Source organism: Pseudophryne corroboree, chromosome 12 (assembly GCF_028390025.1).
Source record: "Pseudophryne corroboree isolate aPseCor3 chromosome 12, aPseCor3.hap2, whole genome shotgun sequence".
Lineage (NCBI taxonomy): Eukaryota > Metazoa > Chordata > Amphibia > Anura > Myobatrachidae > Pseudophryne > Pseudophryne corroboree.
This window is the reverse complement of record NC_086455.1, coordinates 138262563-138278774: the sequence shown is the minus strand read 5'-3', so window position 1 is coordinate 138278774 and position 16212 is coordinate 138262563. Positions and strand designations below refer to the sequence as shown.

General features: G+C 46.2%; 1 protein-coding gene across 2 annotated transcripts in view; it reads left to right on the top strand.

Moving 5' to 3' along the window:
• CERS2 (ceramide synthase 2) overlaps nucleotides 1–16212 on the top strand; it is a 96115-nt gene that overhangs the window by 40434 nt on the left and 39469 nt on the right. For both annotated transcript variants that reach the window (XM_063948065.1, XM_063948066.1), the window contains exon 2: nucleotides 14661–14834. In XM_063948065.1, coding sequence (XP_063804135.1) covers nucleotides 14661–14834 — 174 coding nt within the window. The remainder of the gene's footprint in view (nucleotides 1–14660; nucleotides 14835–16212) is intronic.

The following is a 16212-nucleotide window of genomic DNA, read 5'->3' as shown; positions in this document are numbered from 1 at the left end:
CTATTAAGGTTTAGGGGGAGATTCATTAAAGCATGGAGAGAGATAAAGTAACAGCCAATCAGCTTTGTCATTTTACAGGCTGTAAAATTACATGAGCTGATTGGTTTTTGGTACATTATCTCTCTCCAAGCTTTTAGTCATACTGCTCACAGTGATTTTATTTCATTACTTCCCTGGATTAAAGGACTAATTTATCAATGAGTTAAAAGCCATATTTACATCGCAAACACACATTAGCCCAGAGGTTCTCAAACTCGGTCCTCGGGACCCCACACAGTGCATGTTTTGCAGGTAACCCAGCAGGTGCACAGGTGTATTAATTACTCACTGACACATTTAAAAAGGTCCACAGGTGGAACTAATTATTTCACTTGCGATTCTGTGAGGAGACCTGCAAAACATGCACTGTGTGGGGTCCTGAGGACCGAGTTTGAGAACCTCTGCATTAGCCAGTGATAGGGCTCTGTCTAGCTTTGCCCAATGCATGAAAGGGTTAGCACTGAAAAATAACAATTTCATGGCGATTTGATCTGCCAGCAATTGGTTCCCCTCTCCATTTAATAAGTATTCTAGCTGTTATATTACCGCCATAATACCTTTTCCATTATCCCCATCTCAGGATGGCAATAACAGATCTATCTGAGTGAAGGGGAAATGTATCAAGCCTTGGAGAGAGCTAAAGTGGAGACATTGGGGGTAATTCTAAATTGATCGCAGCAGGAACTTTGTTAGCAGTTGGGCAAAACCATGTGCACTGCAGGAGGGGTAGATATAACATGTGCAGAGAGAGTTAGATTTGGGTGGGTTATTTTGTTTCTGTGCAGGGTAAATACTGGCTGCTTTATTTTTACACTGCAATTTAGATTGCAGATTGAACACACCACACCCAAATCCAATGGGCCCTACACATTGGCCGATCCGCCGCCGAGCTGCCCGACGGCGGATACGGCTGACGGGCGACCCGGCGGGGGGGGGGGGGGGGCAGTGACGGGGGGAGTGAAGTTACTTCACCCCCCCCCCCCGTCACACGGCTCCATAGAACTGCAGGCAAATATGGACGAGATCGTCCATATTGGCCTGCATGCACAGCCGACGGGGCACCAGCGATGAATAAGCGCGGGGCCGCGCATCGTTCATCGCTGGTTCCTCCACACTGCACGATATGAACGTTATCTCGTTCATTAATGAATGAGATCGTTCATATCGTGCAGTGATGTCGGCCAGTGTGTAGGGCCTGTAACTCTCTCTGCACATGTTATATCTGCACCCCCCTGCAGTGCACATGGTTTTGCCCAACTGCTAAAAAAGTTCCTGCTGCGATCAACTCAGAATTACCCCCATTGTCATTTAATAGATATATTATTTATTTATTACCAGTTATTTATATAGCGCACACATATTCCACAGCGCTTTACAGAGAATATTTGGCCATTCACATCGGTCCCTGCCCCAGTGGAGCTTACAATCTATATTCCCTACCACGGATGTGGTATGGTTTGCCGGCGGTCGGGGTCCCGGCGACCAGCATACCGGCGGGCGCGCTACGAGTGCCACGCTATCTATTCTCCCCCAAGAGGGAGAAAAGATATCTGTATGCCGGTGGACGGGATTCCGGCGCCGGTATGCTGGTCGCCGGAAGCCCGGCCGTCGGCAACCTGAATACCACCCCTTACCACATGTACATGCGCACACTTTCATACTAGGGTTAATTTTGTTGGGATCCAATTGACCTACCAGTATATTTTTGGATTGTCTGAGGAAACCGGAGTACCCGGAGGAAACCCACGCAAGTACGGGGAGAATATACAAACTCTACACAGGTAGAGCCATGGTAGGAATTGAACCCATGACCTCAGTGCTGTGAGGCAGTAATGCTAACCTTTACACTATCCGTACTGTCCGTATATTGCTGATAATCTGTAACCATATTCTCCTACCTTCTCCCATTTCCCACTGCTTGGTTCTTACCACATGTTCTACATCTCCAGTTTGTGCACTATTGCTTTTTCATTGTAACACATACTATTCAATGTACCGACCAGCACTGTGACTGGAATACCCAGTAAATTGACTACCCACACTCTAGAGCAGGCCTGGCCAACCTGTGGTTTTCCAGATGTTGTGAAACTACACACCCCAGCATGCCCAGCCACAGTTTTAGCATTACCCAATAGCAAAACTGTGGCAAAGCATGATGGGACTTGAAGTTTTACAACAGCTGGAGAGCCACAGGTTGGCCAGGCCTGCTCTAGAGTCTGCATCCTTTGTACGTTACAACTAATCATGACACACCGGATGTCATTTAATAGATGGTGCTAGATAAATAATAGCGGGAAGCGTGTACATATTGAAGATGGAAGGGCCTTTAGTCTTACATACCGCGTTCTAAGAGAGGTGTCGTTACTGGTCTAATTACAGTGTTGACTAGCAGAATATTTGTGTGACTGTTAGGCATTGTCTGCATGAAGATGGAGTATGGATAGGCTGGCGGCAGTTGAAAGGTAACTAAACCCTTTTTCCCAATACAGTATGAAATATAATATTTACAGAACGCTTAAAACAGTGCAGCGTAGCAACATTCTTATGTACAACGTACGTGTTTGCTAATGGCTGGGAAATGATATAAGGTTACTCAGCGGTCTCACAAGCTTTCTATGGCATTTGGTGAAGCGTCATTGTGTTGACAGACTGCATCTGTGTGCTGCTATGGCACTAGGGCTCACAAGAAGCGGTCCCATTGTTTGACTATAGGTGCGTAATGGGAGGGGGACGGGGGTCATGTTGCGAGGTCTGAATGGCACGTGTGGGGGGGGGCATTCTGGAAGCTTTTTTTTTTTTATCTTTAATTCAATATGGGTCCCACACCTAAACCGTGATTCCCCACGTTCTGCTGAGCCAATCAGTCCATCGTCTGACATCATTGATCCCCGATCCGTCATCTGATGAGCAAAATCCCACATGCTACAAATACCTGACACGCCAGTCCTGATTGTAACCAAAAAACAATCAGCGATCGGAGGATTTCCATTGTCAAAATGGGGAATTGTAGTAAATAGTAAAGTACTTCCCTATTGGAGGGCTGCAGCACAGGTGGCCCTAAAGGTGTATTGGATTACCCTTGGATTATTTTCTGCCACCAGTTGAATTCAAGTGCCCCAGCTGGTAAAATGGAGAAAAAAAATTATAAAATGATAATAAATAGTTTGAAAGAGTTAATTCCACCTCTAGTAGTTTTGTAAACCATTAGAAAGCACAGGCTAGTGGTGGCATACAGTTCAGTGACTTTGTGTAAAGACTGATTAATCCTGTCCTTGGCACAGTGAGCCTCTATCCACCTCACACTTGCACAATCCAAATACAAGCAAAGACGCTGGCTTACCTGTTGTTAATGTGATTTTCCTCTATTTATAACGCGTCACAAAAACTGCAGTGCTGGACAGACTGTATAACAGAAAATTCATGCTTAGAATACAATATTATAAGTAGACGCATAATAAAGACATATAGGGTGGGTTTCAATGGTTTTATTGGGCACCATAACTAATTAGTGTCCGATAGAGGGTTCCGGTATGAATGGTCGACCATGTTATGGTCGACAGTCATTAGGTCGACCACTATTGGTCAACATTGACATGGTCGACATGGACACATGGTCGACACATGAAAAGGTCGACATGAGTTTTTTAACTCTCTTTTTTTTTTGTGTGTCGTTTTTTGCGTAAAGTGACTGGGAACCCAAATTGGTGTACCGCGTCCCCTCGCATGGCTCGCTTCGCTCGCCATGCTTCGGGCATGGTGCCTTCGCTCCGCTACCGCTTCGCTCGGCACAGATTACCGTTCCAATCGTAGTCCACGTGGATCGTAGAGTATGGAAAAGTTCCCTAAAAGAAAAAAAAAGTTGAACTCATGTCGACCTTTTCATGTGTCGACCATTTTCATGTGTCGACCATGTCAATGTCGACCAACAGTGGTCGACCTAATGACTGTCGACCATGTGAACGGATACCCCGATAGAGCAGTTCAGTTGTTGCTCTGACCGGGCGTCTATTAACCGCATGAGACACATCTTCTGAAGTTGCGATAAAAAAATGTGTGCGTAGTCCATGGTTTGGGTGCTGTAACCGGGACTTTAGATGGGTTTAGCTGTTTTGTGCGGCTGAACCCCGTGCTTTTGGTCACATCAACAGTAATGGGTGGCCAATCTGAGAAGCGATTGAATTGATCCAACAGACGCCCATTACTTTGGGAGCCCGATAAAACAATTGAATCCCTTCCACCATATGTCTTTATTATGCGTCGCCGTATAATATTGTGTTATTAGCATGATTTTTCTGTTAACTTTCACCACCCTAACCCTGACATAGCTTGCATACCAACACGAACCTCAGCGTTTAAATGGCTTTGGGTTTAGACACCTCTCCATTGTTCTTCTTAACTGTGAATCTGCCGACGCCTGATCTTCCATGGCATTGAAATACTTGGAGTGTGGCGGTTAACTATGATGTAACGGCCCAGCGCCACACAACGACGTCTGATGGGAGTAGGTGGGTGGAACTTCCGGCAGCCCGGAGGAAACCAGTAATGAATTTGATAATGCACTCTCTTAAGTAAATTGCAGTATATTGGTTTTACTGACGAGTTTTTTTTTTTTTCTGATAAGTATGCTTTCCCTTGGGAATTGGTCATTTTGGAACAAAGCGGCACATATCATTTCTTTTTCATCCACTAGGGGTCACTGGAGTACTCTTGGGATATTGACGGCTTCCATAGGAACAAGGCACTGAATAGTTAAATTTAGAACTCTCCTCCCCTCCATATCCCAGAGTACCTCAGTGTTTTTTCTGTGCGCATAGTAGCAACAAGGCTTGTGTGGAGTTATCCACACTACTTTTTTTGAATATTTTTATTTTTTATTTTTACAACATTTTCCACATCCCTTCCCCCCTTCCAATAGGCGTGGGTCCGGGATAGTGGAAGCTGCTTACAAGCAGCTACTGGCGTGTCGGGCCTCTCTAAAAAGAGCTCCCTCACAGCCACGTGCAGGACTACCTGCAGGAGAAGCTGGACGGAGCTTGCAGAAGAAGCCCCGTCATAGCCCTTACTACAAGGCATCCAGGTATGTTGGGGACGGGGCGGTCAGCTCGCGCTGCCGCCCCGCTGTGTGGGGACACTGTTGTTTTGTAGCCGCCCGTCGCCGCTTCCAGGAACACCGCCGCTATGTGATGGCCCGCCGCCGCTACCTGGTCACCGCTGCTATGCTGCCTCCTGCCGCTCACAGAGCTGCGCCGGCCGCATTCACCATGCATAGCCGCCGCTCCACGGCTCTATGCAGTGCGCTCCCCGGCTCCCACTACCGCTCTCCGGCTCCCTCTACCTCGGCTCCCTCTACCTCAGCTCCCCGTAGGTAATCCCCGGCTCCGTGTAATAGATAGCGGTACGGGGGGAAGCACACACACAAGGGGGGAGAGTGTGCCCATAGCAGCAGCAGAACGCTGCATGGGTTATTAGATAGAGAGGCTATTAAGCCTTTTTTAACTGGATATTCACTGATTATATCTGTTTGGGAAGTAATAATCTGTACTTTGTTTTATACTGTAAGCATGGGGGGGCCATTTTAACCATGCTTCCTGTTTCTTCCTGTTGTGATTCCAATCGTTCCTGTACTACATCTCTACTCCACAGAAGGCGCAGGGGTGTTAGTGGGAATATGTGATCAGATTTCATATAGACTGGCGTGCACTGCACTTGGCCAGATAGAGAGAGAGAGAGATATATATATATATATATATATATATATATATATATATATATAATGTGTGAGAGAGACACCTTAATACAATTTTACTGAGTCGTGCAAGTTGTCTGTCTTTGTATTTTGTGTTGTCTGTCTGCATAATGAGTAAGGCACCAGCAAAAACAAAAAAGCAGTTTCACTGCCATGTCTGTAAGAATGTGTTACCGGATGGATCTACCACATGTACAGTATGTTTTGTGGATTCAGCTACGAATACAAGTTTGACTCCGGTTACAAAGCCGGTTTCATCCCCGGACCCTCCATGGGCTATGCTAACACAGGTTATGGCTGGATTGCAATCAGAATTGGCCGCCGCTCGACAAGAGCGGGAAGCGGCAAGATCTGATTCTAGGGTGAGACCGCTAGAACTACCGGAGGGGTCTCAGCCTTGCCAAAAGTCCAAGTCCACTTTCATTTGTCTTATGATTTACCAGTTTCTGCTGTGTTGCATTCTGACGATTCTATGCCAGACTTCTTTGCGCAAGATGACGGTGAGGAGGGCGAAGTAGACCAGCAGTCGGATAGTGACGATTTTGACAGCCCGGGCATTGATAATCTCATCAGAGCGGTGCGTCAGTCTCTGAAGTTTACAGAAACTGAGGAGCCTCTGACAAATGATGAGGTCGTCTTTACTAAACGACCGAGAACTCCAATGTGTTTTCCTGTTTCGGAATCTCTTAATAAGATGTTATTAGAGACACGAAAGAATCCGGATAAACGGTTTTCTATACCTCGCAGATTTAAGTCTAGTTACCCGTTTCCAGAGTCTGTGACAGCTACATGGGAGAATCCGCCATTGGTGGATTCGTCTGTGTCTAAACTTACAAAGAAATTAACCATACCAGTACCAACTGCTACTACGCTTAAAGACCCTTCGGACCGTAAAATAGAAGCTATGCTAAAGTCCATGTATACAGCAGCAGGAGTGTTGCTTAGACCTGGGTTGGTTGGCATTTGGGTAACTAAGGCGTTAATGGTATGGATAACAGAACTCAAGTCTGCCTTAAGTGACGATCACCTTATACTTCTCGCTGATCAAATCTGGGAAGCTGCTGATTATCTATGTACAGCTTCTACTGACGTCTGTCAGCTCACTTTTCGCCTTTCATCCTCGCTAGTTACAGCACGACGAGCACTCTGGCTGCGGTCTTGGCAAGCGGAGGCGGAGGTCAAAAAAGGTATAGAGGCGTTACCTTACGGTGGCGAGAATTTGTTTGGTCCTGAATTGGACAAATGGATTTCTGAGGCTACGGGAGGAAAGTCGGTTTTCTTACCATTGCCTCCAACAGTACCTAGACGGAGATACTCTGGACCTGCGTTCAAATCCTTTAGACCTCAGTCCTTTCGCGGGCGTGGCAGAGGAACAGCCACGCCTGGTAGACGAGGTCGAGGACGTGGTTTCCAACAAACCAACACCAGTCGTCAGGACGCTAAGGTCACTGACAAGCCAGTGGCATGACGGGCTCCCAGCCCATCTCGGATCTCCAATTGTGGGAGCACGCCTTCAGACGTTCCAGTTGGCGTGGCTCCAGACGTCCACAGATGGGTGGATCCGCAATTTAGTGTTAAAAGGTTACAAAATAGAGTTGGAATGTCTCCCGCCACTGCGGTTTTTCAAGACAGGACTGCCTGTGTCGGACGACAAGAGGGCGGTTCTGCAAATTGCCATTCAGTCTCTGCTGGATGCAGCAGTTTTGATTCCGGTCCCTGTACACCAACAAGGTCAGGGTTATTATTCCAGTCTGTTTGTGGTACCAAAGCCGGATGGATCGGTCAGGCCAATATTGAACTTAAAGGGTCTCAATCAGTACGTCACTTACTACAGATTCAAGATGGAATCTCTGCAGTCAGTAATTGCAGGTTTAGAGCCACAGGAATTCATGATTGCACTGGATCTCAAGGATGTGTACTTACACATTCCGATTTGGACACCTCATCAGAGGTTCTTGCGGTTTGCAATACGGCAGAACCATTATCAGTTTCAGGCTCTACCGTTTGGCCTCTCGTCAGCGCCTCGGGTATTCACCAAGGTGATGTCTGTGATGATAGCTCATCTCAGATCCCTCGGAGTGATAATAGTTCCGTACTTGGACGATTTGCTCATCAAGGCTCCGTCTCACCAGATGCTCCTCCAACATGCGTTGCTAACGTACAATGTACTGGTTCAGCACGGTTGGATTGTCAACGTCAAGAAATCGCATCTGATTCCATCTCAACGACTTCAATTCCTAGGTATGATTCTCGATACGGTAAATCAAAGAATTTACCTACCAGAACAGAAAGTACAGGTCATTCGTCATCTGGTACATTTAGTGCTCAAGCCACGCACAGTCTCGGTACATTTGTGCATTTGCCTCTTAGGCACAATGGTGGCGGCTTTCGAATCGCTTCAGTTCGGGAGATTTCACTCGCGTCCTTTTCAACTGGATGTGCTCGCACAGTGGTCGGGCTCGCATCTGCAGATTCACCACAGGGTGAGGTTGTCGCCACGGGCCAGAGTGTCTCTACTCTGGTGGCTCAAAGTACACAATCTAACCGCAGGGAAACGGTTCGGTGCCTGGAATTGGATAATTCTAACGAAGGACGCGAGTCTCAGAGGTTGGGGAGCTGTAGTTCAAAATTGTCAGCTCCAGGGTCTCTGGGCGGATCACGAAAGATTGCTGTCTATAAATGTCCTGGAACTCCGGGCAATTTACAATGCGCTACGACAAGCAGTGCACATGCTTCGGTCTCAGACTGTACAGGTGCAATCAGACAATGCGACGGCGGTCGCATACATCAACAAACAAGGAGGAACGAGAAGCCGCATGGCAATGCGGGAAGTAGCTCGAATCCTCAATTGGGCCGAGCATCATCAAGTGATATTGTCGGCAGTGTTCATTCCGGGAGTGGACAACTGGGAGGCGGATTATCTCAGCCGTCGGATTTTCATCCAGGAGAATGGGCATTAAATCCAGAAGTGTTTCACATGTTGGTCCAGAGGTGGGGTTACCCTCAAGTGGACCTGATGGCATCTCGCCACAATCACCAAACGCCCCAGTATGTGTCCAGAACGCGAGATCCAAAGGCAGTGGCGGTGGATGCTCTCACCATCGCGTGGCCGTACAGCCTCGTGTATCTGTTTCCACCGTTTCCGCTGCTCCCTCTGTTGCTAAAACGGATCAAAAGAGAGTCCGTCACAGTAATACTAGTGGCGCCTCATTGGCCTCGGAGAGCTTGGTTCTCGGATCTCCGCGGACTACTCGCAGACGATCCTTGGCCGCTCCCACTACGTACGGACCTGTTACAACAGGGTCCGTTCCTTTACCCCGATTTAGCGTGGCTGCGTTTGACGGGGTGGCTGTTGAGACCGCCCTCTTAAGAAGAGAGGGCATTCCAGAATCGGTTATACCAACCATGTTACGAGCTAGGAAGCCGGTTACGGCAGCTTATTATTACAGAATTTGGCATGTCTATATAGCTTGGTGTGAAGATCGGAAGTTTCCGACTTCATCTTTCAAGTTATCCCGTCTTTTGTTATTTCTACAGACAGGGTTAGATGGAGGACTGCGTTCATCTACACTAAAGGTGCAGATATCTGTGTTGTCAATTTACTTTCAAAGACGATTGGCTCTATTGCCTTCGGTACACACTTTTCTGCAAGGAGTCCTCCGAGTACAGCCTCCATTCATTCCACCTACAGCGCCATGGGACTTGAATCTGGTTTTAGATTTCTTACAGCCTTCATATTTTGAACCCTTACAACAAGTGGATATAAAGTTTCTCACTTGGAAAACCGTTTTTCTACTAGCCTTAGCTTCGGCAAGGCGTGTTTCAGATTTGGGTGCCTTGTCATTGAAGCCACCGTATTTGGTGTTTCATGATGACAGAGCGGAACTTCGGACGAATTCCACTTTCTAACCAAAGGTAGTGTCATAATTTCACATCAATCAACCAATAGTAGTTCCTGTGTTGACAGGAAATTCTGGAACCTTGGATGTGGTACGCGCATTACGCGTTTATGTATCCCGAACGTCTACAGTTCGGAAGACGGATACGTTGTTTGTTCTCTATGATGCTGCCAAGATGGGTTGGCCAGCTTCTAAGCTTACTTTATCCAGATGGATTAAACTGACCATTCGTCAGGCTTACCTTCATGCTTGGTTACAGCCGCCTACATCAGTAACAGCTCATTCCACACGTTCTGTGGGAACTTCGTGGGCCGCTGGTCGTGGGGCTTCTACGACGCAGCTTTGCCGTGCGGCTACATGGTCATCAGTGCACACGTTTGTGCGCTTTTATAAGTTTGATACGTTTGCGGCATCAGCATCTAGCTTTGGCCGCCTAGTGTTACAGGTGCCAAACAGCTCTCCCGCCCACGGGGGGAAACTTTGGTACATCCCAAGAGTACTCCAGTGACCCCTAGTGGATGAAAAAGAAAATAGGATTTTGGTACTTACCAGGTAAATCCTTTTCTTTGAATCCATAGGGGGCACTGGACGCCCACCCAGAGCAGTTTTACCTGGTTTGTGGTAACTTCAGAGGATCTTATGGTAACACATTCTCACCGACTGGTTCAAAGTTTCAAGTTCTAGCGGTTATAGTGCCAACTGTTTAGCTGTCAGTCACGTTATGTGTCAACTTTATTGTTGTCCGTTATGTTATATGTAATTCTCCATTGTCAACCTCTCTATAGCTCCTGTTCGGCTCAGTAAAAAACACTGAGGTACTCTGGGATATGGAGGGGAGGAGAGTTCTAAATTTAACTATTCAGTGCCTTGTTCCTATGGAAGCTGTCCATATCCCAAGAGTACTCCAGTGCCCCATATGGATTCAAAGAAAAGGATTTACCTGGTAAGTACCAAAATCCTATTTTTAATTCAGAGGTGCAGATGCAGCAGCGCAGGTGTTTAATACAGAATATTGGAAAATAATCATGCTTTCAAAATCATGACCACCGGTCACGTAACTGCCTCCCGGACAGAACTAGGTTTCACTGCTGTCAAATCTCAAACCTGTGATAACTTTTACTTTTCCAATAGGCTCCTCTAGATGGCTGCAGTCACTAGTTTGTGCAAAATTATTAACAGTTGTGAGCTGAACATTTTTTGCTAGATGGACCTCCATTGCGTCAGTTAGATACATGGCGGGAATTGCATCTTATATTTGGCACCAGTGGAAATGAACAGTGCAGTTGGTCAATACTGGAAAATATTGAGTAGTGACTGATCTTGAAAACCTGAAAATGAGCAATTAATTAGTTAATTTGTGCCTTTTTGAAATTAAGTGGGAGTAGAACTATAAAGATCCACTCCTACAAGAAGTAACACCATAATATTGGTAAATCCACTCTCAGAGGGAATGAAAATGCTTTCCGGTATATTGATATTTTAAAGCAAGTTATATGTGTGTGTGTTTTTGCTAGGTCGCTTATAGTTAAAACAAATAAATAGAAAAAGAGATTACTCTGCGCCAAATAACACTTTGTAAAACCGGTGTGCAGTCTGTCATGTATGATTGACTCAGTACAACTTCAGTTATAAATAACCACTTTTATATTCGGTCTATTAAAAATAAATTGCTCTCTATGCAAGCAGTGTAAACAATATACAATGTATTTAAAAGTAACTTGTTGGCTCTGTTTGGTTAAGGTTAAATTACTAGACACTGGCGTCCCAGTATCAAATTAAATGAAAGAAAAGTCTCGCAAATATGATAATGCAGTCTCTTAATGAGTGATTTATAAGAATTGCAATGAATAGTTACCAATGTGCTGGTTCCTGAAATGGTTATATGCAGGGTCCGTTTTATAATATATTGCACATGTGTAGGTAATTAGTGTAGAATTGAGTTACCGTTCCAATCGCCAAAGCTCACCCTGATTAGTGACTTTGTGAGGAGGCTTCTATGATTGATTCCACACCACGGACAATGGACCCCACTGCGGACAATGAACAATGGACCCTGCATATAACCATTTCAGGAACCAGCACATTGGTAACTATTCATTGCAATTCTTATAAATCACTCATTAAGAGACTGCATTATCATATTTGCGGGACTTTTTCTTTCATTTAATTTGATACTGGGACGCCAGTGTCTAGTAATTTAACCTTAACCAAACAGAGCCAACAAGTTACTTTTAAATACATTGTATATTGTTTACACTGCTTGCATAGAGAGCAATTTATTGCTACAAAGTTTATGTATATATGTGTTTCATGTTGCTAATTTTAATAGACCGAATATAAAAGTGGTTATTTATAATTGAAGTTGTACTGAGTCAATCATTATACATGACAGACTGCACACCGGTTTTACAAAGTGTTATTTGGCGCAGAGTAATCTCTTTTTCTATTAATAGCCAAGACAGGACACAAGTAACAATTAGCACCACAAATCTCAGTATTTAATATAGCTGGTAAGTGGGTGAGATTCTAAAGTAGGGACATGTCATCGATGGTGAGTGCAAGACTAGTAATTTATGAGTCGGCGGAAGGGATGAAGCGGCTTCAATTCTAGAAGATGGCAAGTGTGTGGGTGAGGGCTGTGATTGAAGTGCAAGAGAAGAGGGTTGAGAGAACAGGAGGGAGGAGGACCCTATTCCTAGGTGTTTACATTCTAAGGGGAGGAGAGACAGAATTAGGACAAGAAGCATAAGCAAGTCTTTGAGGGCCTGAGGGCAGGAAGGTAGAGAGATAGCAATGGTTGGAGGAGGAAGGTAGTGAGATTGAGATGGTTGAGGCAGGGGGGTGTGGCGAACCACCAGGCGAATTGGTTATGTGCTGGATTTATACGCTGCAATCAACAGGTGGGTTTTTAGTGCTTGTTTGAAGCTAAGCAAGGTCAGGAAGAGCCTGATTGAACGGGAGAGTGCGTTCCAGTGAAGGGGACGGCACAAGAGAAATCTTGGATTTGTGTGTGACCTGCAGTAACCAGGGAAGAGGAGAGGTGAATGTCATTGGCAGTTCAGAGAAGGCCAGAAGTAGTATATAGGGAGATGAGGTGGGAAATATAGGGAGCAGTGGAGGTAGAGAGGGCCTTGTATGTGAGGTAAGGAATTTGAAGAGGATTCTGCAGGGGATGGAGAGCCAGTGCAGATTATGGTAGAGGGAAGAGGAAGAGGAGTCTAGCTGCAGGATTGACAACAGGTTCAAGGGGTGCGAGATGGGAACGTGGGAGGCCAGTGAGGAGAAGGTTCAGTAGTCGAGCCACGAGATGACCAGTTAGTGGATAACCTTATCGGAATTTTATGAGAGGAATGACCTAGGATATGATAATATAAGTGAAAAGAATAACGGACATGATATACTCTGACATTTAGGCCCTGACACTTGTTCTGGGTACACCCTATGCGATATATCATTCATACAACTCACAAACAATATATCACGAAGTGCATAGGCGGGTATGTACAGCTGATATGTCAAATACATATGAGGTCAGCCCTGCAGCACAGCCAATGTCTATATATCTTGGTACATTTTGCATACCTCCCAACATTTTCAATGCGAGAAAAGGGGACGTGGCCTATCCGAAAGGGGGCGTGGTCTCATGGCAGGCCGCGATCCACGCCCACTTTTACAGTCACTGAGGGGCATGCCCAGCACTCTGTGAGCTGCTGTCCATGCCTCCTCTACCTCTGTCTACAGTGAATAGACGCTGTGCGCACATTGTCCATTCACCGCTGAGCAGTGAGTGACAGCAGCCTCCCAACTGCCGCCCCCATCCCCTCCCTCCACCGCGGGACACTGTTACCCATGGGTGGGACAGCGGGACAGTCCCAAAAAAGGGACTCTGTCTGCCGTAATGTTAAAAAAGGACGCTGTCTGCCGTAATGTGTAAAAAGGGGACGCTGTCTGCCGTAATGTGTAAAAAGGGGACGCTGTCTGCCGTAATGTGTAAAAAGGGGGACCTGTCTGCTGTAATGTGTAAAAAGGGGGACGCTGTCTGCTGTAATGTATAAAAGGGGCTCTACCTGGTGTAGTGGCGCTACTGTGCAGCGTAATTTGAATAATGGAGACTACTGTGCACCATAGTATGAATTGCTATTATTTTGTGGCCACGCCCCTTCCCCATGAAGCCACGCCCCTTACATATTTTCTGCGCGCACTGCCCCTGTCTTGCATGGGATGGGTGAAGGGGGGGGGGGGGGGGGGGCGCAATGTCGTTTCTTGCACACAGCGCTAAAATGCCTAGTTACGGCACTGCCCCAAGCTATATCATTATGGTATGCAAATAATCCAAAATACATTAGAATCTGATAGATGTACGTGTGTGTGATAGATAGAGATAGATATAAAAAATTTTTTGTGTGTGTGGTATGTATTTAGCGCTGTTTGCACAATTGCCTTTTATCCATAGCAGCACAGTATGGAGAATATAAATGACAGGGCTCAAGTTTGTTGACCGTTTCATTGTTCCTATATAACATATCAATGTAAGAACGGTTGTGCATGCCAAGGCTCACCTGAAAAACATAAGCCTCCCTCCACTTCTTCCCAGCAATCTGTGAGTTAATTGGCCGCTATAGAACTGGCTAATATTCAACTTAAACCCAGAATAGCTTCACAGGATCTCAAGAGTAATCTGATTTTAATATGCAAATCTAGAGCGGGACTAGAGAAAGGTGGCACACATCCCAGCTATCGCTCCTGTGTGGGCTTGCATTTTTAAAGGAGTCCATCACTACGGCAGCACTCCGGGACCACCTACATGAAAATGCAGGCAGCGTTGTTTTTTGTTTTGTAAAAAATCACTAATTGTATATCATAGAGCTGGGCCCTTCACAGTATGTGTTTGGTCACATGATGGTACGGAGTACATTTACACGTTGTGTGTACATTATTTCTCATCTCCATTTTGTGTGTTACTTTGTCTCCTGCAGGATGCTGCAAACCATTTATGACTGCTTCTGGTGGCATAGGCTGTGGCTTCCAGTGGGTCTGACCTGGGAAGACCTTCAGGATAAGGAAGGTCGTACGTATGCCAAAGCCTCTGACCTGTACATCACTATCCCCTTTGCCTTCATCTTCCTCATAGTACGATACTTCTTTGAAATGTAAGTATTTTAGTAGTTTGGTTTCAGACTGGAACTACTTGAATATAGGAGGTTCATGGCAAACGTCATAAGGGTAAAACAAAAACAGGATCCACCGCTTTCTCTCAACCACTCTTTATTCTGTCCCTTAAACATAGATTACGTCTGAGAACTGCATATATTTATCTACTTGCTGGTGACTTTTATATTTCAGTCTCCAGTCCAGGCTGAACTGTTTTGGGTTTTTTTTTGGACCCATCATCTGCTGGGTCACTGACTATTGTTCTCATTGTTGCAGGGGTTTTGTTGTCTCCCTTTATGGGGGTCATTCCGACCCGATCGCTCGCTGCAGTTTGTTGCAGCGATCGGGTCGGAACTACGCATGCGCCGGCGTTACTTAGCGATCGCCTCTGAGACAGGCGGTCGCTGGGCGGGAAGGGGCTGGAGCCGCCGTTTAGGGGGCGCGGTTCGGCCAATGCAGGCGTAGCCGGATCGTTGGGGGGGGGCGGGCCGCGGCGGCTGCGTGACGTCTCGCGCAGCCGCTGCGGACAGTTGCAGCGACAATCAACTCCCGGCCAGCCGCGGGAGCTGCGCTGGCCGGGAGTTACTCCACAAATACAAAAGCATCACCGCTGTGCGATGCTTTTGTATTTGTGCGGGGGGGGGGGGGGGGGGGGCGGATTGACATGCGGGGCGGACTAGTCCTGTGCTGGGCGTCCCCCGCATGTCAGGGAAGATGATCATAGCTGTGCTAAATTTAGCACAGCTACGATCAACTCTGAATGACCCCCTATGTCCTTTTTCTTCCTCACAACTCTCCTTCTCTGTCCCCCTTCTTCCTCACAACTCTCCTTCTCTGTCCCCCTTCTTCCTCACAACTCTCCCTCTCTCATAGAATGAAACTCACATGTTCACGGTTTGCATAACTTACATGAAGCAAATAAGTTCAGAAGCTCCTCCCTACTTTTGGACGTTTACAAATCTGTTTGCTGCATCAAACCTTCAGGAAAGTAATCAAGACCTCTAATAGAACTGTGCATATTATTTAATTTTTATATATCTAAGCCAGGGCAAACCCTGTTGAGTTTACATCCTCAGATTGGTCTTCCCTTTTCTCCAAAAATACTTAAATGTAATGTACACAGTGTACACTGAATCTGTACTACATAACTGACAGGTGTGAATGACTAATAGATCTGTATGAATTCTGGTTTATTCTCATTTCTGCTGCGGGCTCCACAGGGAATGACATTGGGGTGTAGAGTAGGATCTTGATCCGAGGCACCAACAGGCTAAAACACAGGTTCTCAAACTCGGTCCTCAGGACCCCACACGGTTCATGTTTTGCAGGTCACCTGTAGATTTTTAAACACAGGGCACCTGCCGGGTTACATGGAAA